This window comes from Anabrus simplex, chromosome 8 (assembly GCF_040414725.1).
Source record: "Anabrus simplex isolate iqAnaSimp1 chromosome 8, ASM4041472v1, whole genome shotgun sequence".
NCBI lineage: Eukaryota > Metazoa > Arthropoda > Insecta > Orthoptera > Tettigoniidae > Anabrus > Anabrus simplex.
Window position 1 is genome coordinate 219,871,147 of NC_090272.1, and position 27,348 is coordinate 219,898,494.

General features: G+C 39.0%; 1 protein-coding gene across 2 annotated transcripts in view; it reads left to right on the forward strand.

Annotated features, from left to right (window-relative positions):
* The window catches only part of LOC136879006 (DNA polymerase delta subunit 3), a 90,010-nt gene that overhangs the window by 34,051 nt on the left and 28,611 nt on the right, over nucleotides 1–27,348 (forward strand). For both annotated transcript variants that reach the window (XM_067152692.2, XM_067152691.2), the window contains exons 5-7: nucleotides 6,325–6,435; nucleotides 12,696–12,815; nucleotides 23,919–24,038. In XM_067152692.2, coding sequence (XP_067008793.2) covers nucleotides 6,325–6,435; nucleotides 12,696–12,815; nucleotides 23,919–24,038 — 351 coding nt within the window. The remainder of the gene's footprint in view (nucleotides 1–6,324; nucleotides 6,436–12,695; nucleotides 12,816–23,918; nucleotides 24,039–27,348) is intronic.

Sequence of the window (27,348 nt, forward strand, 5' to 3'; positions counted from 1 at the left end):
GGAGTTTGAGGGAGGAGTTGGAGAGCTTGAGAGGGATAATTAGGATACTCTCAGAGGACAGGAAGGAAAGTAGACCTCCAAACAATGTACAGGATACAGTAGGTGTAATAGAGGGATTGGAAGGAAATGGGGGAATTGTGGAAGACAGGTGGTCTAATGTTTTAAGGGGAAGGAGATTGCAGGCTAAGGGCTCCATTCAGGATCAAAATTCAGGACAGGTGTCGGTGAGAAATCGGTACATGTCACTGCAGGTAGAACAACCGAGGGAAGATGAGGAACAGGGAACTGTTGCCGAGAAGTTTGGAAGTAGAAGAAAGGGAAGAGGTAGGAAAGGGAAATGTGGAGTAGTGAATAGGAAAAGACAGGTGGAACACGGTCATGGGATGGAGAAAAGGGAGGACCAAGTAGCTTCTGCAGCTGTCAGGAAAGATAGGACTGACCAGGAGGGGAGGGGATCAAATGAGGTGGGTAGGGTTGAGGCTCTGGTCATGGGGGATTCTATGGTTAGACATATCGGGAAAGTGTGTGGAGGAAAGGGTACCAGGGCAGAGTGTTATCCAGGAATTAGGTTAAGGCAGATGTTGAGGAAAGTAGAAGAGAAGGAGGAGGGAAAGGAGAAGTTGGTAGTGTTTCATGTTGGTACTAACAACGTAAGACAAGCAGGTATAAGTACCAACATAGTCGGGGATGTGTGGGATCTGGTAAATGCAGCACAGGTGAAGTTTAAGGAAGCAGACATTGTTATCAGTGGAATACTGTGTAGGAGGGATACTGACTGGAAGGTGATTGGGGATTTAAATGAGGCTATGGAGTGGGTATGTGGGGAAACTGGGAGTGAAATTTCTAGATCCTAATGGGTGGGTAGGAGATAGGGATCTGCGCTCAGATGGCCTTCACTTAAACCGCAGTGGTACATATAAGTTAGGAAATTTGTTTAGAAGGGTTATAGGGAGGTACATTCAGGGAAACAGGGTGAGCTAGGGAGCAGTGTTAAAGGAACAGGGAACTGGAAATCAAGTAGGGATGACATAAAACTGTTAGTGCTCAACTGTAGAAGTATTGTAAAGAAAGGAATAGAATTGAGTAATTTAATAGATATATACTTACCAGATATTGTAATAGGAATTGAATCATGGCTGAGAAATGATATAATGGATGCAGAAATTTTCTCACGGAACTGGAGGGTGTATTGTAGAGATAGGATAGGAATGGTAGGAGGGGGAGTATTCATTCTCGTGAATGAAGAATTTGTAAGCTACGAAAAAGTTAAAGACGACAAGCACGAAATTCTAGGGGTAAGGCTCATTTCTAAAGATAATAGGTAACTAGATGTCTTTGGGGTGTACAGACCAGGAAAGGGTAGCGCAGATGCTGATTCAGAATGATTTGATAAGATAATCAGCTATATTGGAAACGATAAGGAAAGGAGCGTTATCGTAGCGGGTGATATCAATTTACCAAATGTCAATTGGGAAGGTAATGAGAATGACAGGAAGCATGACCAACAAATGGCAAATAAGTTAATATGGGAAGGGCACCTGATTCAGAAAGTGATCGAACCATCTAGAGGGTAGAATATTCTGGATGTGGTGCTGGTAAAACCCAGTGAGCTCTATAGAGAAACCGAAGTAATAGATGGTATTAGTGATCACGAAGCTGTTTTTGTGGTAATTAAAAATAAATGTGAAAGAAAGGGATTAAAATTAGGACTGTTAGGCAGTACCATATGGCTGATAAAGCAGGCATGAGAGAGTTTTTAATAAGTAACTATGATCGGTGGAAAACGGTAAATAAAAATGTAAACAGACATGAGATGGGTTTATAGCAGTTGTTGAGGAATGTGAAAATAGGTTTGTACCTACAAAGGTGGTACGGAATGGTAAAGATCCACTATATTAAAACAGGGAAATAAAGAGACTAAGAAGGAGGTGCAGGTTGGAAAGAAATAGAGTTAGAAATGGCTGTGGAAGTAAGGAGAAATTGAAGGAACTTACTAGGAAATTGAATCTAGCATAGAAGTCAGCTAAGGATAACATGATGGCAAGCATAATTGGTGGCCACACTAATTTTAGTGAAAAATGGAAGAGTATGTATAGGTACTTTAAGGCAGAAACAGGTTCCAAGAAGGACATTCCAGGAATAATTAATGAACAAGGAGAGTGTGTATGCGAGGATCTTCAAAAGGCAGAAGTATTCAGTCAGCAGTATGTAAAGATTGTTGGTTACAAGGATAATGTCCAGATAGAGGAGGTGACTAATACTAAAGAAGTATTAAAATTTACCTATGACAGCAATGACATTTACAGTAAGATGCAAAAGTTGAAAACTAGAAAAGCAGCTGGAATTGATAAGGTTTCGGGGGATATACTAAAGACAATGGGTTGGAATATAGTACCATATCTGAAGTACTTGTTTGATTTTAGTTTACATGAAGGAACTTTACAAAATGAATGGAGAGTTGCAATAGTAGCCCCTGTATATAAAGGAAAGGGTGATAAACAGAAAGCTGAAAATTACAGGCCACTCAGTCTGACATGCGTTGTATGTAAGCTTTGGGAAAGCATTCTTTCTGATTATATAAGACATGTTTGCAAAATTAATAAATGGTTTGATAGAAGGCAGTTTGGGTTTAGGAAAGGTTATTCCACTGAAGCCCAGCTTGTAGGATCCCAGCAAGATATAGCAGATATCCTTGATTTAGGAGGTCAGTTGGACTGTATTGCGATTGACTTATCTAAGGCATTTGATAGGGTAGATCATGGGAGACTACTGGCAAAAATGAGTGCAATTGGACTTGACAAAAGAGTGACTGAATGGGTGGCTCTGTTTCTAGAAAATAGAACTCAGAGAATTAGAGTAGGTGAGGCTTTATCTGTCCCTGTAAAAATTAAGAGGGGAATTCCTCAAGGCAGTATTATTGGACCTTCATGTTTTCTTATATATATCAATGATATGTGTAAAGAAGTAGAATCAGAGATAAGGCTTTTCGCAGATGATGTTATTCTGTACAGAGTAATAAATAAGTTACAAGATTGTGAGCAACTGCAAAATGACCTCGATAATGTTGTAAGATGGACCGTAGGCAATGGTATGATGATAAACGTGGATAAAACTCAGGTTGTTTCACAAATAGGAAAAGTCCTCTCAGTTTTAATTACTGCGTTGATGGGGTGAAAGTTCCCTTTAGGGATCATTGTAAATACCTAGGTATTAATATAAGGAAAGATCTTCATTGGGGTAATCTCATAAATGGGATTGTAAATAAAGGGTACAGATCTCTGCACATGGTTATGAGAGTATTTAGGGGTTGTAGTAAGGATGTAAAGGAGAGAGCATATTTGTCTCTGGTGAGACCCCAACTACAGTATGGTTCCAGTGTATGGGACCCTTACCAGGATTACTTGATTCAGGAACTGGAAAAAATCCAAAGAAAAGCAGCTTGATTTGTTCTGGGCGATTTCCGACAAAAGAGTAGCATTACAAAAATGTTGCAAAGTTTGGGCTGGGAAGACTTAGGAGAAAGGAGACGAACTGCTCAACTAAGTGGTATGTTCCGAGCTGTCAGTGGAGAGATGGCGTGGGAGGACATCAGCAGACGAATAAGTTTGAATGGTGTCTTTAAAAGTAGGAAAGATCACAATATGAAGATAAAGTTGGAATTCAAGAGGACAAATTGGGGCAAATATTCGTTTTTAGGAAGGGGAGTTAGGGATTGGAAAAACTTACCGAGGGAGATGTTCAATAAATTTCCAATTTCTTTGCAATCATTTTAGAAAAGGCTAGGAAAACAATAGATAGGGAATCTGCCACCTGAGCGACTGCCGTAATTGCAGATCAGTATTCATTGATTGAATCCTGTCACTGATCTGGTCAATTTTGTCCACATAATACGCTAGGTCTTCTCTCAATATAAAACCACCATTTGTTGCCAACTTTCCTCTATTCCAATATAATCTATACCCTTTCTTCAATTCTTTTTGACCTTTCCCATTCCATTTTGTCTCAGTTATTCCCATCATTGCTTTGTCTTTCTTCTCCTTATACTCAATCAGTTCTTCTACCTTGCCATTTAAAGTCATGACATTGATGATACCGATTCTTGTGATGTCTGGTAGCCCACTTCTCACAGTTCCCCCAGAGCACCGGGAACTGTGCCTCACTTCAGCGTGACACCCTAGCATTTTCCAAGGCCTCGATTCACTCGCACTCATTTTATAGACTGTTTGTACGATGGGTTCGCCACTCCCAAAGGCATTTTATTACCTTCTGCTGGACCATGCAAGTGTTAATCTAAATACCCTAGGATCATGTGGATTGGTGGTGAAGTACTTATGGGCGCACAGCTTTGAGCTTGCATTCGGGAAATAGTGGGTTCGAACCCCAATGTCGGCAACCCTGAAGATGGTTTTCCGTGATATCCCACTTTCACACCAGGCAAATGCTGGGGCTGTACCTTAAATAAGGCCATGTCCATTTCTTTCCAACTCCTAGACCTTTCCTATACCGTCATTGCCATAAGACCTACAGTATCTGTATCAGTGCGACATAAAGCCAATTGAAAAATATGGTGGAGTGCCTCCAGATCGTAAGATCCGATTTTGAAGGGTGAAAGAGTGTCCATTCAGCGCTCATATCTCTTGAACCGAGCTTGATAGCTGCAGTCGCTTAATTGCGGCCAGTATCCAGTAATCAGGAGATAGTGGGTTCGAGCCCCACTGTCGGCAGCCCTGAAGATGGTTTTCCATGGTTTCCCATTTTCACACCAGGCAAATGCCGGGGCTGTATCTTAATTAAGGCCACGGCCGCTTCCAATTCCTAGGCCTTTCCTATCCCATCGTCACCGTAAGACATATCTGTGTCGGTGCGACGTGAACCAAATAGCAATATAACAACTTATCTCTTGATGTTAATGAACATTACCTCCAAAGAGTCCTTCCTAAAACTTGCAACTCATGACGACGTAAAAAGTGAAAAATTTTGTGAGTGATGAAAATGAAAATCCACAGCCTGTTTCCAGTCACTCGAATGGGTCAGGAATGGAATTATGTGTAGACATTATTCATTCTTACAATAATAAAATTGTATTGATAAGGTGAAACCTTTTCTTGTCTATACATAAGTAAACTATCAATACGGAAATGAAACTAGTAAATCAAGACAGGAATGGAATGAATGAAGCCCCCATCTTGCGGCTAGGATAGCAATTGTGCCGGCTGTCGAAGCCTGCTGCACTCCTCTGGGGCAATGATTAATCACTGAAAGATGAAATGAAATGTTGCTGAATGAAAGATGATGAGAAAACCAGAGTACCCAGAGAAAATCCTGTCCCATCTCTGCTTTGTCCAGCACAAATCTCGCACGGAGTGACCAGGATTTGAACCATGGAACCCAGTGGTGAGAGGCCGGCGTGCTGCTGCCTGAGCCACGAAGCATTATGATACGTTATGGTAAAAAATTCCACCTCTTCAAAACACTTCTTTGTATTTGTTTCAGAATAACAATTTCCTAATAAAATGGAACAAGTGTTTCATCCTCTTGAGGACATCTTCAGCCATAATTATAAGACAAAATGTACAACAAATAGAACAAGGATACGTTAAAAGAAACTAATTGGTTCTAATGAGTGTTCTGTCCAGTGCTGATTAAATATTAACTGTTGTCTACTCGCTATGCATATGATTAGAGTTTAAACTATGTAGAAATGGTCGCGAAGCATTCATTTTTCTTGCAACTTTATTTTGGAAAATTTAGACCTACAAATAAATATACTGGTAAAGTTGGATTGTAGAAATGTTTTAGCTTAATAGTGATTAAAATCTTGATGTAATGGTTGCCAATGTCTTTTAAAGTGTTTTTTTTTTTAACGTATCCTTGTTTTATTTATTGTATATTTTGTCTTATGATTATGGCTGAAGATGTTCCCATTGGGATTAAATATGCCCCATTTTATTAGGAAATTGTTATTCTGAAAAAATAAAAAGAAGTGTATTATAAGGTGGAATTTTTCACCATAAAGTACCATAATGCTGTTCCGATGACAGTATGAGCTTAAATATGAAATGTATTTCTTGCAATGAGCCACTGAGATTGTGAGTAATAATGATGTATAATTTTTAAATGCATTTTATTTTACTAAGAAGGAAGCCATTCTTTTCATTGTCAGCTCAGGTATTCTAACCTTTAATTAATGTATTCTCTTACAGATGTGTCATAGTGTTGAAAAAAAATTGTATATCATACTTCGATAGACTGAAAAGCTTTAATATCTCAGTAATTAAAAGTGTAAATTAATTTGGATTGTGTGGTTTTGTTTTGATCTTTTAGTGTGATAAGAAACCAAAATCTGAGGAGACAGCGCAGAAGAAGGAAAAACCATCACTCTTCACCACGGTGAGCAGCAAGCCGTCTAAACCAGACAAGGATGTTGGCAACAAGGTATTGTAAAATAATTTAATGTTTTTGTTTTTAGGAAAAATTTGTTTGAAACAAAGAAAACCATTATCACAGTTCTGTTTGAATTAACTTCAGGGAGCAGCTCAGACTTAAAGAATCTATTTTACATGTGTTTTGCTAATAAGCACGAAATGGAGTAGGTTTGGTACTCCACAAAAATATCACACCTGTCACAGATGTTACCTTTGTAAATGATAGAATACCGGGTGAGGTGGCTGTGCGGTTAGGGATGCACAGCTGTGAGCTTGCATCTGGAAAAGAATGGGTTCGAACCCCACTGTATGCAATCCTGAAGATGGTTTTCCATGGTTTCCCATTTTCACACCAGGCAAATGCTGGGCCTGTATGTTAATTAACACCATGGCCACATCCTTCCCACTCCTAGGCCTTTCCTATCCCGTTGTCGCCATAAGACCTATCTGTATCGGTGCGTACAGCAGATTGTAAATAAAAAGAACAAATTGATAGAATAATGAAAGCCAGAGTAAACTTAGGGAAAAATGGTTTTACAATAGTCCAAGTGTATGCCCCTCAGCAAGGATGCAGTGATGGTGAAAAAACAGAGTTCCTGGATGATTTGTAGGATCAAATATAAGAAGACAATGCTATGATAATAGGGGATCTGAATGCTTATAGATCTGGGTACGAGGGAGAACATATTCTAAATTTGTGTGTAAGAGAGAATCTTTTAATCATTTCTTCAAAAAAATAGAATAGCCGATTACTAGACATGGCTGGGATGGAAAATCAAAGACAGTTATTGATTATGTTTTAACTGATAAGTTAATTGGAGAAAAAGTGATGGATACAAAAGTTATCCCAAATGAAAGCTTGGATAGCGACCACAGACTTCTAGTTGTGGATAGAAATTGCGTAGTTAAAGCTACACCTGCAGTAAAAGGATTGCCAAGGATTAAAGAATGGAAACTGAAAAATGAAGAAATCAAGAAGGATTTTCAAAATTTTATAGCAACAAATTGCTGAAAAATGAGACGTAGTGTTGATCAAGAGTGGAATGCATTTGGAACAATAGTTAATTCTGCTATAGAGGTATGTAGTAAAATGAAAGGTAAAGTCAAGGAAAAAGAAACAAGTTGCTGGAATAGTAGACATACAGTTAAAAAAAGAAACAAGGCAAAGAAAAACAAAGATGTTGGAAAACATAATCAGGCTTAGGGATTTGTACCAAAGGTCGATAAAAAAAATAGCAAGACTGGAACAGGAATAAGAAACTCCAGGCAACAAGAGTAGTGCGGGAAGAAAAGGGGAAGAGCTGAGAACTGTTCACCCAAAGAATTGAGGAAGATAGTAAAGGAAATAAGAAAATGGTATGCAGGTTGATAAGTAAAAAATCACATAGGGAAGAAATTAAAACTGTTGAAACAGGGGACAGGATCATTATCAAAGAAGAGATGAAGAGTTATTTTGAAAAATTATTGAATGGGGAGTGTGAACAAGAACTGGTTACCAAAGTTACTAATTAATTACAGGGGGAACAATCTCTAGTTACTTGGAAAGAGACAGAAAATGACCTGAAGAAAATGGAATGTGAAAAATCAGCGGGAGCAGATGAACTAACAGCAGACATGATTAAGGCAGCTGGAATCCCTGGATTACAGTGGCTACATCATACACTGGGAGTTATATGGAAAGAGAACAAGTTGCCAGATGACTGGAAAAAAAGAATTATAATACTTTTTTTTTTTTTAAACATAGAAGGAAGTGCACCAATTACAGAGACATCACCATTTTGTCACATTGCCTTAAGATAATGAAGATTATAGAAAAGAAATTGAGATAAATAATAGAAGACCAATTTGAAGAGGAACAACATGGATTTAGAAGAAATAGAGGAACCACAGACCTAATTTTATCACTCAGATAGTTCTTGGAAAAGTTTTGAGAAAAGGGGAAGGACTTGATAATAGTGTTTTTGGATTTGGAAAAAACTTATGACAGGGTAGAGAGAGAAAAAATATGGGAATGTTTAGAGAAAACATAACATCCCAGAACCACTAATTTAAAAAGTTCAGTGTTGTATGATGGGTGTGAAGGTAGTGTGCAAGTAGGAGATGGAAGATCTCAGTGGTTTAAAACAAGGGAATTCTCTTTTCCCATTGCTCTCCATTTCGTTCATGGAGTTCTCAAGAATAGCTAAAGAAGATCTTAATGTGTTTGTTTTTGCTGATGATGTTGCCATTTGGGAAGAAACTGAGAGGAACGTTCAGAGGAGATTGTATCTTTGGAACAAAGTTAACTGTGAACAAGAGCAAAACAGTGGTAATGAATGTTAGCAGTATAAATACACCTTGTAACCTCACCCTCGAGGGAGAGAAGATTGAATGTGCGAATACCCGTAAACATGTGAGGAGTACAATATCAAATGATAGAAGTGCCTAGAACATAGTGTTGAACAGGGTGCAAAAAGGATCCAACTTCTTCAATCAAATTCAGAACATAGCATGGGACAAAGGAGTTCTTCAGACTGCTAAACAGACCATGTTTAAGACTTATCTCCTGCCCATCATGACATATAGTCTGGAGAGTTGTGCCACACATACAGTAAAGTAGAAGTAAGTCAATTGCAAGCTTGTGAAATGAAGTTCCTTAGGTCAGCTGTACAGAAAACAAGGAAGACAGAAATAGGAATGATCAGATACGAAGAGACCAGCAGGTCAGCCTGACCATGGAAGAAAGGCTGAGTATTGCATAGTTGAAGTGGCTAGAACTCGTTAAGCAAATGCAGGCGACTCGAACTCCAGGGTAGTATTTTGAAAAGATCGTTTCAGAACGAAGCCCGATTGGATGCCCTAGAAAAGGGTGATTAGATTGGTTAAGAGAAGACCTAGAGAAGAGGGGAGAAACATGGGATGCAATAGAGAGAGAAGAAGCAGACTAAGACTGTAGCAAATGGTGGCACATTGTTCTAAAACATCCAGCCTGGCTCGCTCTAAGGAATTCATGATGATGATGATGAAGCCTAATAATGAAAGTGTATACATCCTATTTTTCTGAACTTGTTTATAAATTATTTCTTGAAATTGTTTGCATTTTGTATCATAATTCAAAATTCATGTACCATTGTTATGAAAATTTGAAATACAGTAATAGTTATACTTCATAGAGTTGTATGAATTAGTGATGGGTCGAACTAGCTCTTTTGAGGGAGCTAGCTCATTCGCTCCCGCTCCTAACTGAGAGTCGTTCAAAAGAGTCGACTCTTGGGAGCGGAAAGGTAGGAGCGAGCCAGGAAGTCAGAGGCCGCTCTCCGCTCCAGGTTCGTTCGTTCATTCGTTCATCCGGTTTAGGGCAGACGGCTCTTTATGACTTCCGGTCGCTCTTCATGACTTCCGGTCGCTCTGTATGACTTCCGGGAACGAACGATATAGCGCAAATAGTTTATATTTTCCACAACAGATGGCAGCACAACGTCTAGTTCAGAAAGCTTCTCTTGAAATAAAACAAATAAACAAATGCACTCCTGGCAACATTGGCAAATAATCTAACTATAAAGCTTTATATACAGTAACGAAGAAATGATTAACAAATATGCAGTATTAATGGATAACATCTAATATTTCTTTGCCCATGTTCCTTTCTTCTTAAAATGATGCTTTTCAAGACTGAATGCACCGTGACGAGACGTATGTTCATGATATTGGCAATACTTACACGTTAATAAATAATTGTTTAAGAATGTAATGGGATGTAAGTTACTATAGTATACACTAAGCCATGAGTTTTTTATTCAGAAACGCCCAAAATAGCGTGATTTTACATCTTCTAGATTAATCATGACTCCCGTTTTTATTTGAAGGAGCGAGATGGTGCGAGATAGTTCACCTTTTACACAACAGATGGCAACACAATGTACAGTTTGGTACGCTACTCTTGGAATAAAACAAATGTACATCGCTGCCAACATTCGCAATTAATCCAATGATAAAGTTTTATACACAGTAACGGAGAAACGTGTCGCAAATATACAGTGTTGATTGATAACATCTAATATTACTTTGCCTAAGTTCCATTCTCCTTAAAATGATGTCTTTCAAGATTGAATGCACCGTACGGGACGTATGTTCGAGATATTGGCAATACTTCCGTTCGACCCCGGCAATCCAGATAAGCATAAGAAGAATATTCCTGTGCACGTAGTTTACATTTCACTCAAAAGATGTCATCAGAATATCCTCTTTCGACTGGAGCTGCAGAAAGTTTCTCACTTAAAACACTCCGCGTTGGGACAACAGATTCTTTCATTCATTCATGCAGCGTAGGAAACATAACTAATTAAACGCGATCTTTAACGAAAATAATGGAAACTACTATCAGCACAAATGTACATATAATCAAGTATACTACAGTACGCATAGCATTTTGCCTATTTTTCGTGTACAGTATGGTCACACTCTCTTCTATTTTTTTTTTTTTTTTTCAAGAACGATTAAACCGTATGACTCGTATATGTTCGATATATTGGCATTCCTTACACTATCTAAACTTACTTCTTCTTCTTCTTCTTCTTCCGCTTCGACCACTTTTCCCACACTTGTGGGTTCGCGGGTGCGAACTGTTCCGCAAATGTGGATTTGGCCCTGTTTTTTAATAAGTAATAATGTTACTGGCTTTACGTCCCACCAACTACATTTACGGTTTTCGGAGACGCCGAGGTGCCAGAATTTAGCCCCGCAGGGGTTCTTTTACGTGACAGTAAATCTACCGACACAAGGCTGACGTATTGGAGCACCTTCAAATACCACCGGACTGAGCCAGGATCGAACCTGCCAAGTTGGTGTCAGTAGGCCAGCGCCTCAACCGTTTGAGTCACTCAGCCCGGCTGGCCCTGTTTTATGACCGGATGTCCTTCCTGACGCTAACCTTATGCGGGGGGATGTAATCAATATTGCGTGTTTCTATGGTGGTTGGTATTGTGGTGTGTTGTCTGAATATGAAGAGGAAAGTGTTGGGACAAACACAAACACCCAGTTCCCGAGCCAGAAGAATTACATTCCCGACTTGGCCGAGAATCGAATCCGGGACCCTCTGCAGCGAGGGTCTCAATGCTGACCATCCAGCTAAGGAGTCGGACTTCTTACACGTCAATAAATAATTATTTGAAAATGTACTGCGGTATACACGTTGGTATGAGTTATTTAGCCTATATTTTAAAGCCAAAACTAGTGTTATTTTCTATTTGCCTTAATTCGATTTAAAACTACGGTATATTATTTTATCCACTGTACCGTAAAACCGAAAGATTTTGGCAATTAATTCATAACTACGAACTCATTTAAGAAACAGATGAGGATTTGTCAGCGTATTTCTTAATTATTTCAGACAGAATAAAACTAATAAAACTACGCCGTTTCCACTTGTCGAGTGGTATATTCAGTATTCTGGATAGCGACTGTTTGTTCGTGCTTAGTTGAGGTTAGTTAACCCGAACTTCGTGTCGTTTATTTGCTCCTAACCTACTGGATCTATACTAGGCCCTACATCCTTCATAGATTATGAGTGCATACAGGAAGTGAACAGGTAAGTATTGCTCAATAACATGTTGTTTATTTCATTTCATTGTTTCGTTACGTTGCAAGTTGCCAGAACTATGGCACAAAAACGTACCTAACAAACAGACCAGAACCACTGCACTCAGAGCACTGACTGAATGCGGGAAGAGGCTAGACTGGGCAGCCTATAAAAAAGAAAGCGGCTTCAGTACGTCACGTGATTATCTGAGGCATGGCATTGGCTAGAAATGAACGAGAGTCGATGTGACGAGCTAGCTCTTTCTTGGAGTCGCTGCTGATAAAAGAGTCGGCTCGTGCTAGCTCTCAGGGAGCAAGGAGGGAGCTAGCTCATGCAAGAGCCGACTCGTAATTGAACGACTAGCTGTTGATAAAAGAGTCGGCTCGTGCTAGCTCTCAAGGAGCAAGGAGGGAGCTAGCTCTTACAAGAGTCGACTCTCATTGAGAGAGCTAGCTCTCTCCAATGAGTCGTTCAAAAGAGTCAGTTCGTTCATGAACGACCCATCACTAGTATGAATATTACTTATTTTCTTTACGTAATGTAGAATTTTTATTTCACCCAGTTTATTTTGTAACATTCGTACAAAAAATTAATGCCTCACAAATCTAGCAGATAATCCAATTTCATGGGACCAGTAGGTCTGGAACTGTAAATGCAAAATATAAGGAATTAACTGAATAAAATTTATTGATCCTTTTTATTTGATTTTCAAGAGTGCAGATCCTGTGGAATCCACTTCAAATAATAAGAAAACTAAGCCATCTGGAACGATAGCATCAATGTTTTCAGCCCAGAGTAGCAAACCTAAGAAGACAGATAGTTCAGTCCAAAAGGTAAGATCTCATTGTGTCCCTTTTAATGATACTTTAGTGATTCTTCTCAGAATTTTATTTAGAGAAAAACAGGAGAGTAATACAGTAGAACCTCAATAATTCGAAATCGATTAATTCAAAATCCCACCTAATTCGAAGAAGCTCTCGTTTCCGGAAACATGAGGTATGGTTTTGCGTGTTATTTAAATTGTTTAATTTGAAAATACGGGTTATTCGTAATTCAAAGAACAATGTCGCTCCCATTACTAAAATTGACTTTTTATTCAAAACTGCCTTTACATTTTAAAACAATAGTATTTTACAGAGTAATTTACATTCAAAATTTATCCGCGTCATGATGCGTCTTCTGGCGTGTGCAGGAGTAGCATTCCGCACTTTCACTCGCTTCGGTGTGTATGCAGTGTGCTTTGTAATTGCTAAGTTCGAGTAAAATCGTAATTCTTTTGTATTCAACGATTTAAGGAACGCCGCAATATCACATAGCAGACAGTGCAGAGAAGCATAATCCGCAAACATTGGCAATGCCGACAGTTGGCGGAAAAGCGAGACTCATAATCAGTTCGTACGCACCTATTGTTAATGCCAATGAAACTGCGTTTTTTTTTTTTTTTTATGCCAAGCCCAAACAGTCTTACGGTTTTAAAGGAGAGAAATGCCAGCTGGGAAATCATACAAGGGTAGAGGTCATTGTACTGTGTTGCACTGCACACGGAAGCAACTGGCTTCTTCCCTTCGTCATAGCAAAGTTCGATAGGCCAGGATGTTTTAAGGGCGTCGGGCACTTTCCATGCAAGTACAAGACATCTAAAAAATGCAAACAGTACAGTTATCCAAGAAAATAAAGCATTTGCACAGGGGAGCCAGCCTAATGTGTCCTCGTCTTTGAATCTTGTGTTTTTCCTTTCGTTTCATGAGGTTGTGTTTGTCAGTATTTTATCCAGGTGCATATAACTAGCATGGACACGGTGAGGTCAACTAAAAGCTATAAATAAAGTAAGGTGAAGCATGATGTCAGTTTTGGAGGAAAAATCTGTTTATTAAAATAAACAAGAAAAATATGAAAAATAGCAAAAAGTGTCAAATGCTCTAAATTTTTACATGACTCAGAATTTTTCTTCCAGCTTGATAAAGTCCATCTTGAGAATCAAGAAATATATTTCAAATATACAATGTATGCCAACACACACACTTAACATATCAAATCAAATCTTGGAGTTTCATTAATTTTACACCTTGAGCTTGTGTGCTCGCACTGCGTTCCTAGCTTTACTTTTTGTCAACGCTTTGAACAGTAGATAAGTACATTATCCTTTCCTGCACACTTGACATTGCAGTAGGGGACCCTAACCTTATGAAAAGACGTGATTTAATGCGCAAAGGGAAGACGAAAAACTAATCTAACTGTACAATATAAACACGCTGAGTAGTTAAAGATCCTACGCACAAATATATACACCCTGAATCATGAGCAATCTCGTGATCGCAACAAAATACAGTGGATCGGACCCACACACTACAAAATCACATAAATGGCAAATATACACAATCAAAGACACAAAAACATGATGTCATATTTTCCAGGGCTCACCAAGAAAGCATGCAGCATTCATGCAACTCTCATTCACTCAAAGCATCGATGGAAAAAATATGGAAACATAATTTTACACTTTAACCAACACATCCTATTCAATGTAGGGGTAAGTAAGTAAATTCGTGTCCTCATCCCGAGGTGGTGCAGCTCTTTTTAGGCACACCCCCAATGGAGGTGAGCTGCATGTACCATTTCAGCCACATACCAGCCCTCCTGCCAATCTTAAATTTCTCGCAGTACTGGGAATCGAACCCGGGCCTCCGAGGATGGCAGCTAATAACACTAACTGTTAACGCTACGGAGGCGAGCAGTCAACGTAGGTGCCTGAAATAAATTACATGACACAAAATCAATCAACTGGTGGATTTTATAACAACACGCACAAATCAACGTGGATTCCTGAAATAAATTACGACACAAATTCATGAAAATAACAAAGTAGGCTTTAACTTTCAACACATAATCAACGTTGGTTCCTGAAATAGATTACAGTAGAACCTCGATAATTCGAAATCGGTTAATTCAAAATCCCGCCTAATTCGAAGAAGCTCTCGTTCCCGGAAATATGAGATGTAGTTTTGCATGTTATTTCAATTGTTTAATTCGAAATACGGATAATTCGTAATTCGAAGTACAATGTCGGCCCCATTACCGAAATTCAGACTTTTAATTCGAAACTTCCTTTACATTTAAAAACAATAGTATGTTAGAGTAATTTCAACTCGAAATTTATCCGTTCCGCGTCAAAATAGAACGCACGTTCCGGAACGTGGAGGGGTAGCTTTCCGCACTTACACTCACTTCGGTGGGTCTACAGTGCGCTTCATGATTGCTAAGTTGAATGAAATCGGAATTCTTTTGTATTCAACCTTTTAAGGAACGCCGTAATATCACACAACAGGCAGTGTGCGGGAAAACAGAATCCGCGAACACTGGCGATGCCGACAGTTGACGAAAAAACGTGGCTCATATAATAAATTCGTAGGCACCAAACAATATTGTCATTGCCGGTGAAACTGCATTGCTTTATTTTTATGCGAGCGCAAACGGTCTTATGGTTTTCAAGGAGAAATTGCCAGCCGGGAAATCGTACAAGGGTGAGGGATGGGGGTCATAGTAGTGCGTTGCAATGCACATGAAAGCGAAATACTTTATCCCCTCGTCATAGGAAAGTTCGATAAGCTACAATGTTTTAAGGGCGTCGGGCACTTTCCATGCCAGTACAAAGCATCTAAAAATGCAAACAGTACAGAAATACAAAAAATAATGCATTTGCACAGGGGAACCGGAATAATTTATCCTCGTCTTTGAATTGTGCTATTTTTTTTTTCTTTCGTTGCGTGAGGTTATGTTTGTCAGTGATTCATCGAAGTGCATTATTTGAACATTGTAAATGCACTTTGTTGGATACGGTACATTTCGGAAATAGTTTTTTCCATGGCATGTATTAATGGGTCTTAGAATACTTTGTGACGCGGCAAGTGTTTACATTTCTGAAGTACGAGAGAAGTGCCATGGCGGGAAATCGTACAAGGATAGAGTCATAGGAAAGTTCAATTTTAAGGGTATCAGGTACTTTCTGTGTAAATACAAGGCATCTAAAATGCATACAGTATAGTAATCCAATTAATAAAGCACTTGCACATGGGAGCCAGCATAGATTTCTCCTTGTCTTCGAATCGTGCTTTTTTTTCTTTCTTTCGTTGCGTGAGGTTATGTTTACCAGTGAGATATCCGAGTGGATTATTTGAATACTGTAAATGCACCTTCTTGGATACATTTTGGAAATAGTTCTTTTTTTCATGGCATTCGAAAGGCATAAACTGTGAAGCAAGGTTAACTGCATGCAGTAACGGGCCTTAGAATATTTTGTAACGCAGCAAGGGTTGGTACTTCTGAATTGCGAATTGGCGGTTAAGTCGAAATCACGTAATTCGAAGTCCGAGTTTTGAGTCCCAACGACTTCGAATTAATGAGGTTTTACTGTACATGACACAAAAATATTCCTCAGCGCAGTTATATTTTAAAAAATCTAAACTAAACATCACGATATAAAAATCTTGTCTACTGCAACAACCGTACTGACATGGTTTTTTACCAATAGAATCATCATGAAGCATTGGCCGCTCAAATAAAACTCTCCCCAGTAGACAAACATATCACCCTCACCAACACACGGCGGAATGACTCAAAGTGGAGATTCAGTCTCCTAAAATAAAGCAGCAAATATCAAACACACATAGGGTCCAACCCTTAACACACGCTGCTCAACAGTCTACCCGAGGCAAGTCGCACAAACAAGAAAATGCAGACCTTTCCAAATAAGGAATGCGTCCTCTTACACAAAATCACATGTCCTAAAGTTGCCGAAACTGAATCTTAAAGTTAAACCTGAATAATACAGAGGCCAACTCTTTTATAATATCATAATCTGAAACTAAGAAATTGCCACATAGACAATCGATCATGTTTGAACATCTGAAAGTTACTGAAATATCTTATCCTTGCAACATAAGAAACTCGCATGAATAATAATAATATTTTACAGAAAAATTGATTCTAATATTTGAAACTTGGAATACAAAACTGCTTTCAAGGAACTCATGAATCAAACACTAATGTACACTCATCTTGATATTCAAATAGTTATGAGGATGACGCTATCAAAGTTTATGGATCCAAACTCCACCATCTCACACATGCTCATTCACACATCTTGCAAGAAATCCCAGAAAACGTGACGGCATGTTCTCACTAATAATACTTTAATCTAGTCCTTCCTGACTTTAAATTGAATCCTTATTTACGTTCACATTTAAGCCTCGAGACATTCACTGCGTCTCAAACATCAATGCAAAACAAATCAAAATAAATGAGGCTAAAATAAGAAACAGACTCATAAAAAGATGTTAACCACTCAGCCAATAAATCTGAATAAACGTGTAAGAAAGCAAGCTGCGACCTTATGCAATCGGTCCACATTTACGTTACAATCATATTTACATTAACAAGCTTCCCAACCTGTACTTTAAATAGGACATAGTCCCTCCAAACAAAAGCTAAATGTACTGAAATTAAATATCAAACTAACCTATCTCCTTCTGCAACATTAAAACACGTTCTCACTCACATAATTACACTGAAAATTTTGTACTCATCTATTTCATTGATTTATCGCCGCCAGCCATCGGGACAGCTGGCACCCCATCATTTTAGCCAGCCATATCGAAAATGGTGCTTTCAGTAAAGAACCGGATCAGTCCTTAGTTCTCCATTCTCCTGGCATTGAAGTGGTAATCTTGTAGTCTTCATCGCTGCTCCTGGATGTGATTCTTAAAACATCCCTCAAGATAAAACCAGCCAGTTACTAGAATACTATGGCCGGGTACTTTCCACTGGCCGTGGAAAAAAACCAGTTCCATTCAGGCGGTACAACTCCTCTCTTATCTACCCCGTAACTAGGTCAGTTAATATTTCCCATTTAAATGCAGGACTGGAAGTTACTGAATTTGATATCCTCATGAAATCTGTTTACACCGGCAAGCTACTAAACATTAAATGACTATCTGGAAACTCCGGAAATCGAAAAATAAAAGCCATTCTCAAAAGTTTAACATCTTGAATAAATGAAATGCAGACTGAGCATCTTAAACCGAAGTTCAAGTCCCCACATGATCAAGAAACATAAGTTCTGACCCGCACTCGCGTAAATAATACTTCTCTCGATGTTACCTGCACACAATCTCGCCGAATAATAGGGTAGCTAGCCCACGCTTTTGTTAATTCCTCCTCTCGTACGCTGTTGTATCGCATAGACCAATTCCTAGCCAAAATGACGCTGACGCTATCATATCATTGGTCCAGTACATCGCGCTCATGATGGTTACTTCAAATGTATATTTCCAGCTCCTCTAGCCTCTCACTGGGCCTCCGAAATGTTTTCCGTTGGTCTGGCCATTGGAGTTCCATTGTTTCCTAGTTCTGCTTTGTGTACGTTATGTCGAAATTCCTCTTTCTAAACTTACCTGGTGAGCAAATAGACCTGGGCTCCAAGCTTTCTGTAGAAATTGCGACATGTGCTGGTGAATGTAAATGTTCCCTGCCATAACTGAGACTTAAATAAAATCTTCGTATTGATGACTGACTAATTAAATGAGCACTTCACTAAGGGCTCAGTATGATGAGGGGAGAAAGTCTCTCGCTTCCATCTGCATTACAACACAGTACATTGACTCTGTCCTTGTACGATTTCCCGCCATTGCACTTCCTCTCGTAATTCAGAAATGCCAACACTTGCCTCGACACAAAGTATTCTAAGACCCATGAATGCATGCAGTCACCTTTATTCTCACTTTAAACCTTTCAAATGCCTTGGAAAACACTATTACGGAAATGTATCCAACAAGGTGCATTTACATTATTCAAATAATCACTTGGGTAAAACACTGGCAAACATAACCTCACACAACGAAGGAAAAAAAACATGATTCAAAGACAAATTATGCTGGTTCCCCTGTGCAGATGCTTTTTTTCTCTTGGATTACTGTACTGTTTGCATTTTTAGATGCCTTGTACTTGCACGGAAAGTGCCGGACGCCCTTAAAACATCGTGACTTATCAAACTTTCATATGACGAGGGAAGGAAGTGTCTCACTTCCGTGTGCATTGCAACACAGTACATGGACCCCCACCCTTGTTCGATTTCCCGGCTGGCACTTTCTGCTAAGCCACGCTTTTGCGCCAACTGTCTGCATTGCCAGTGTTTGCGGATTCTGCTTCTCTGCACTTCGCCTACTACATGATATTGTGGCGTTCCTTAAAACTCTGAATACAAAAGAATTATGATTTCACTTGAACTTAGCAAATATGAAGCACACTGTAGACACGTCAAAGTGAGTGAAAGTGCAGGAAGTACCCCTGCACATTCTGGAAGATGTGTTCTTTCATGACGTGGTGAAATTTTGAATTTAATTTTTTTTTTTAATGTAAGGGCAGTTTTGAATTAAAAGTCTGAATTTCGGTAATGGGACCGACATTGTTCTTTGAATTATTAATTATCCATATTTTGAATTAAACAATTTAAATAATATGCAAAACCATACCTCATCTTTTCGGGAACAAGAGCTTCTTTGAATTAGGCAAGATTTTGAATTATCTAGGTTCTACTATATTCTCTCTAAGGTATGGAAAGGAACAACCATCAAAAATCAGGTCGTACATAGAAACACAGAAGCATTGAAAGGAATACTTACATTGACTCATTGTGTTCTTTATCTCCTCTGTTGCTAGTCTTTCACCACTTGTATTCATCTTTTTGCCCCTTCCCTTTGCCTGTGTTCATGCAGCTTTATTCCTGTCTTACATTTCCCACATCAAAGCTGAAGATTTGTCAATATGGCCACTCAGTGAGTGTTGCAGCCCACCTCTTGATGAAGCTGGGAAGCAGAAACAATCTACAGTCAAAACTGATTAGGACGTTTTTGTGGGGACCGAAAAAAATGTCATAAAGAGGGAATGTGCTAAAAAATGAAAAGCAATTTTGCTGTTAAATTTAAGGTTAGATTTGAACGTAAAAATAATTACGATGAAAAAAAAATACATTTTAAGAACACCAGTACAGTAAAACATCAAGAAAAAATGTTCCTAGAAACACAAACTATACATGTCGTGCTTATGTTTACAGTTTACAGTTGTCATGGGAAAGTCTAACATCTGAGCTATTTGCACACGTTTCATGTGTGGATTAGCATCCACTTTCTCAGTAAACTATTAATTTTTCATCATATATAAACTTTCTATGCCTTTGCTGACAGGACCTAGTGTTTACAGTGCACTATGTCTTCTGGTATAGGCTAGAGCAATTTTGTTACTTTCATAGATCTGTCTCTGTCTTATCCTGGGCTTTGACAATATGAAAGTGACTGCAGTATGAGCGATGCTAGTAATGCCAATCCTTATGCAGCCAGTCCCTGCTACGAATGGTGTGAAAATGTTGCTCATAGGGTCGGTTGGTGTATGCATTTCAGTGGGCTTGGCAGACGGATATGTAATAGCAACTCTGGCTCGGTGAGGAAAGCAACGGGAAACTACCTTACTCCTCATTTCCCCAGTATGCCTCTTCAGTGATGCTTAGGCCATTTATTACAGCTGATGACAGAGCTGTTGAGGATCCCACCAGCGTTAGCATTGACAGACTGAATATACATGAACTTTCTAGCTTTCTTCTTCATAACTGAATGACCTGCAAACCACTATGCGTAAGTATGAAAGGCCTAATTTATTATGTTGTTCACTTACGAACGTAAAATTAAGCCCCAACATGTCAGCTGTATACGTAAGTACAGTACGCCTAATTTACGTATGTTGTTACACACGTAAGTACAGTAGGCCTAATTTATGTATATTGTTACACAAGTCACTCAGGCCTCTTTTAGGCGGTGTGGAATTAAACTGCGCCCGTCTGCATGCACGGGTGCACCCGCTTCCACTGACTCTTACACACTCAGCGATTCGAGTGGTGCAAAACTCCCCGCGCTTTCCAGCGGATCCTTTTCAACACTCTTTTCAGTGTAGGTAATAAATATGGAATATCATCGGCTTCGTCTACCTTCTACACTGAAGAAAATATAAAAATAGTTCAAACATGCTGTGTCTTTCACATTTCGTTTCAGAAGGAGGTGGGTACAGTTTTTATGATACTCTCTCAACAACAGGTCTAAAAGATACCACACTTTCCCCAAACACCTGGTGTTTCCGACATTAAAGTTATTAAGTTCTCAATCGGGTTCCATAACACCGCTATAAATTACACAGGAAAAGAAAAATGCACACAAATAACTTTTAAATTGAAAATGAGAAATAAATATGCCAAATGGGTGAGAGCGGGCCTACATTTTTTTTTAAACGTCTAAATCCGTTTCTATTCTTTATACGTACACTATCAGGTTCTGATACAGGTCAGTACAGTACAGTACTGATGTCACGAGCACAATCGACCCGCTCTGTATGATGACATGCATACAAACTAATGACCAATAACAAGTAGGCCTAACTGCGGGCGCAAGACCGCGGCTCACTACAGACTGCCCACTCAAACATTTCTCCCGCACGCGGTTCCTCCCTGCCTCCATGTCATCTGAAAGATTCTGTTTGAACAATCAGTTCTTAGTTTAGGCCTAGGCAGTTAAGCGCGGAAGTGAGTCGAACCCGCGCCATCTGAAAAAGGCCTCACAAACATAAAGTTAAGCACCAACATGTCAGACACAAAGAGAATAAAACTGGCTTGGGACTGACGCTCCCTGCAGCTGTAGGCCGACATTCAACCGCACTCCGGGGCCGTGAAGTTAAGTTCTCTACCAAATCCTTACCCAGACCAGTTGTCGCTGGCCCGTCCTGCGTGCTACGTGGCCGGGAACGCTAATTTAAATTTCTTATGGTGGAAGTTATGAACGTGCTAAAATGACGTAAATGTGCTGTCCAGGTTTCTTTAGCACGTACTTAATAGGACACGTCCTGGGACTTCGGAATAATAACGTAATAACCAGGAAACACGCTAGAGAGGGACGTTTTAACCAGTTTCGGCTGTAGTCAGGTTCTGAGAAGAAATGGATGTATAAGAACTGTGATTGATGAGGAGAGAGCCTATCTGTTTCTACGACAGCAGAGTAAGTTGTGGGGGATTGTCTTTGACCTTTGTTTTCTTTCTGTTTCTCCTTCTTCCCATGCTAATCTCTCATTGTGTTTCCTTTCAATGTTGGTATCATTCTGTATATGACTCCAGTAATTAAAATTACTTTAAATAGGGGTTGTACAGCGAGAGTTATAGTTTATAGTAGTGTTATATTTACTAAATTTAACCCTTTTATGTCCAGAACTTTTTTTTTTTTTTTTAAGTAATATGTTTTATATTATAATTTTAACAGTTCATCCATCTTCATGTTTTCAGTTTTCTTTGATGCCATTATTCCTTCATTTTCTTGCTTACAGTTTCTTTCTTTTCAACCATCCAATGTTGTTTCTTCTTTGTTGCTATTTCTGGTTCTAGGAACCCCTCAAATGTGTGTATCTTGTTTCTGAAAGTGGTTCTGTTATGGATATCTTGATCCATGATGTTCATTTCTTGCAGATCCTTCTTGGTGTTTACAAACCATTTGTTATAAGAGTTGCCTTTCCTATTGGGCTTGTTGAAATGGTTAAAAAATGACAGTGATTCTGTCGTCGGGCATTCTTGAAATATGTCCAAAGACCCTCGTTTGTGTATGGTGTCTGAAATCCTGCTGCATGTTTTATATATTTCTTTGTTGCTTTGTAATCGGTATGTATCAGCACATTTTTCTGGTCCCAGAATTTTTCTTAAAATCTATCTTTCCTTCTTGATTTCTTCAATGTCTTTTCTGGTTGTTAATCCTAGGCTCTCTGAAGCATACAGGCACTCTGGTTGGATTACTGTCTGATGTTGTCTTAGTTTAGTCCTGATAGAAATTGCTTTCTTGTTGTGTGTGTTTTTCATAAGATGGAATGCAAGCTCAATTTGCTGACTCTCTCGCGGTTTCCTTCTTTATCGAGCCCATTAGGCTGAAGTATCTCACCAAGGTACTTGAATTTAACAACTTTATTTATCTTATTCTCCTTTGTTGGCATTACGTATCTCAGGGCTTCTTTAACGTTGGTCATAAAATGGGTCTTTCCAAACGACATCTGCAGGCCGGTTTTCAATGCTATCTCTTCCAGTATGTGAACATGCATTATAGCTGATTCAGTGGTGTCTGACAGCAGCACAAGATCATTAGTGAATGCGAAGCAGTTGATAGGGATGTTTTCTTTCTTGTACCCTTTCCTTACTTGGTCCTTGATGCATTTTTCTGCGAGTACTTATTATGTGAGTATATTTATATTTTTTCTTTGGTTACAGCATTCCTTGTTGTGCAAATCCGTAGTCTGTGAAATAAAAAATTACTTGGTCATAAATGACATTTATTAGTTATCAGTCCTGTACAGATGACATTAAAAATTCTTCAACTGCTTCAGGAGTGACACTGATAAAGTCTTTCCCGTTGTGTTGATAACACCTGATATGAAATTAAAAGGTGATGTGGTGAATAGTCTGCTTACTGTTTCCACAGCCACAGGCAGCTGACTTGTTTCCAGTCCCACAGAACTGTCGAGGGAATACAGCATCCATTGTCCATTCGCATTCAATTTAGACTAGCCCATAATGGTCAGGGTAGATCAAACCCTAGAGGTTTGAATTAATCATGCTTACAAACATCAGGCCTAGAAATTGCCCCATTTCTTCCACAGTCGTAGAAGCCCAAGTTTGATATAATTATGAAATACTCTGTAAAGGGGCATGGTGCTGCATTTATCACCTAATTTGCAGGTGACTGGTAAAGATGTCCAACCAATATACCTAGAGAAATTTGCAGTCAAACATTGTGGATTGCAAAGCTTGTTGGCCCTAAGTCCTCTTTTATACTTCTTGAAATATATGAATTGGTTTTTGTTTACTTTAGAAAACTACTACATCAGAGGAAGCCGCACGTACTGTTGCGAGTAAATCCAAGGAAGCAGGATCGATCAGTACCATGTTTGCCAATCAGACCAGCAAGTCAAAACTGAAAATAGAGACAAAGGTAAAGTTAATGTCTGAATTGTTTAATGTAAGCTATGTTACTGGTTCATTTTATAAGATACCATGCACTTAAACATTCAATTGTACAGTGCATGTTGATGAGTTGACTTACCCCACTGCCATTGCCCTCACCTGTTTGTACCATTGATCATTCTTGCTACCTTCCTATCTCTTCTTCTTCATCCATTCCCTTTTCCAGATTCTCTCTGGGTAGGATAGAGTACCAAAGCCCTTCACCTTACTCGATCTTTCCACCACTCCCCTTCTAGTATTTTATTGCTATCGACTCCTCTATTTGCAATACAGTCCACAACAGAGCTGCTCCATCTCATTCTAGGCTGTCCCCTAGGCCTCTTTCCAGTCTCTATATCCATGAGTGTTCTCTTTGGTATTCTCTCTCCTGGCATTCTCATCATGTGTCCAGACCATTTTAGCTTTGCTATATCAATCTCTTCTTGAAGTTATACACTCCTACGCTTCTCCTAATTTCCTCATTTCGTATTCTGTCTCGTCTTTCCCTTTATGCTCCTCAAGAACCTCATTTCTGCTGCTTGTATCTTACTTTGGTTCCGCTTAGTCAATAGGTCGAGAATAAAACCTTCTTGCACTTCATTGGCACATCTTTGTTCCATACAATGTCTCTCACACACTGGTAGAAACTTGCAGACTGCCGTATTCTTAAATCAATTTCTCCATCCAAATTTCCATCTTGACATCATGCTGCCAAAATATTAAAAAAAATTCACTACATCAAGAGGTTAATTTCCTACTTTTATCACTCCCCTGGATTTTCTGTTACCTTTCGTCATGATCAAAGTCTTGCTTTTCGCAGCACTAATCTTCATTCCAAAATTTCTTATCTCCTCATTCCATAAATCAACTTATGTCTGTACTTCCTCTTCATTAACTCCCCAAACTACAATGTCATCAGCAAAGAGCATAGACTTTACTTGCTCGCCCATCATCTTCTCCTTGATATTATGTAGAATTCTATCCATGATAATAATGAAGAGTAAGGGAGACAATACACTTCCCTGTCTTAAGCCTGTCTCAACTCTGAACATTCAGTTTGACCCCCTATTGTTCTAACACAACTTTTGCAATTTTGATACAATGCTATCACCATCTGCATTGTTTCATTCCCAGTCTGTGCCTCTGTCAATGTTTTCCATACCAAATTCTTTGGGACACTGTCGTATGTCTTTTCAATATCTAGAAATGTTACTACAATGCCCTTTCCATATTCCCAATACCTTTCCATCATTTGATGCAATGTAAATATTGGGTCAAATGTGGACCTGCATCTTCTGAATCCATACTGGTGTTCTGCCAATTTTCCCTCTACTCTGTCTTATATTCGTTTATCTAAGATTATTTCAAGGATCTTAGCTGTATGAGGTATCAGTGTCACTCCTCTGTAATTTTCACATTGCTTCCTGTCTCCTTTCTTGAAAATTTGTATGACCCCTTTCGTTCACTCTTTTGGAACAGTCTTTTCTCTCCATATAACTCTGAAGAGTCTATACAACCACTGTAGACCAACTGCTCCTGCTGCTATTATAATTTCTATGGTGACCTCGTCAATTCCAGCTGCCTTGCCTCATTTCATTATTTTAGTAGTGTAACCCGTTGGGGGTTATATGCATACATAATAGTGCCGAGGGGAGATCTCAATGTATCGATGACACCAAATAGTTTCAAATCAGTATTTTGTAATATTCACGCCGTGAAGTAAATGCCGAATTGAGAATAGAGGCCATGGTAATCAAAATCTCCAATAGGCATTCCAGAGTAACAACACATAGCGCAGTGGAAACAGTGCTTAATAACATTAGAAAATTAAAGGAGAGTGTGAGGAGAAATAAGGGACATGATGGGTAAAAATAGATGAGAAACCATGATAAAATTTGGAAACAGATATATTGAAATAATTAAATCGAAACTCTAGAAATTTATACATGAAAAGAAGAATATACAAATATGGAATTTTCCCAACCACATCTACAAAATACAAATCTATTACACAAAAATAAGATATCCAAGAGAAAGAAAGCAAATGAGAGAGAATAAAGCAGGAATGGAAAGGGACAAACAAGGAAAGGATAAATACGGGTATAAGAAGAGAAACCCAGAATAACAACAAGAATAAAAAAAGATGTTCACAGTTACAAAATCAGAGTCTACCAGCAGGAAATCTTCGAAATAAAGTCCAAAAGTAATATGCAAGTTATAACTACTACAGTTACCGTATCACCCGAATTGACACTAAGTAACGTTGTTATGCATGCGGAAATCACTATATAGTTCAAATGAACCAGTTTCGAGACATTCAGAAACATAAATGGCGAAGCACTGATTAGATTCGAGTGTGTGTGTAGAAGTCGCGGAGTTGCAAATATACCACACGCTCAGTTAGAAACAAAGTAGTCACTAGGTTCGTCAATAGAGGCTTTAAATATTGAAAAGACGAGTGAAATCTCGGCCTGGAAATGCCATGCTCCCTGTCAGAATTTCAAAGGAAAGTAGCTCCCGATGCAACTAGAAGTATTTACAGAAAAGAAATTAACAGTTTGTCATACCTCATCATGAAACAGGTAGTAATGCCCGAAAATGGAGACTCCTGGGCACATGTCCCTAAGGACGGAGACGACGTTAGATGTTCCTCCCTCCACACAAATATCTAGAGAAAGGCCAGGTATTTATACGGTAGAGTAGAGGGGAAATAAGAAATATGTCTGGAAGATTCCAGAGGTTACTGAAGCATGCGCAACAAACCAGGCGATGTCGTATGACATCAGCAGGCGAGAAGGAAGTCAGTTTATAGCTGATCGTAGAGGTGGATAGAGCGGAGTTCATGTAAAGTATGTGATGTCCAAATTCACTGAAGTATGTAAGTCCCAGTTGCAGAAAAAGTACGGTTTATATCACGATGAGGGTAAATTCATATTAATAGTAGGAAAAAAAGGTTATGTGCATGGCGATTTTCATAGCAGTAGGTGCCAGTAAAGTGAGGAGTCCGTTACACTATCCGCCGAGCACCAGAATTTTTTTTTGATGTAGTTGAAGTAGTTGGTGTCATTGAAGAATGAAGACTGCTGGCAGAAGACGAAAAACAGGAAATATGGGGTAAAAGACATAGTTAAACGGAAGAAAACAGCTTGGAAAAGATGGCTGAGAAACAGAACAGAATGCAAAACAGAGTACAGGCACTGCAGGGAGGAGTGCTCCAAGGTGGTTCAAGAAGAGAAAAAGAAATGCTGGCAAAAATTCACTGAATCACTGCAAGAAGATACAACCAGAAGCAAAAAGAT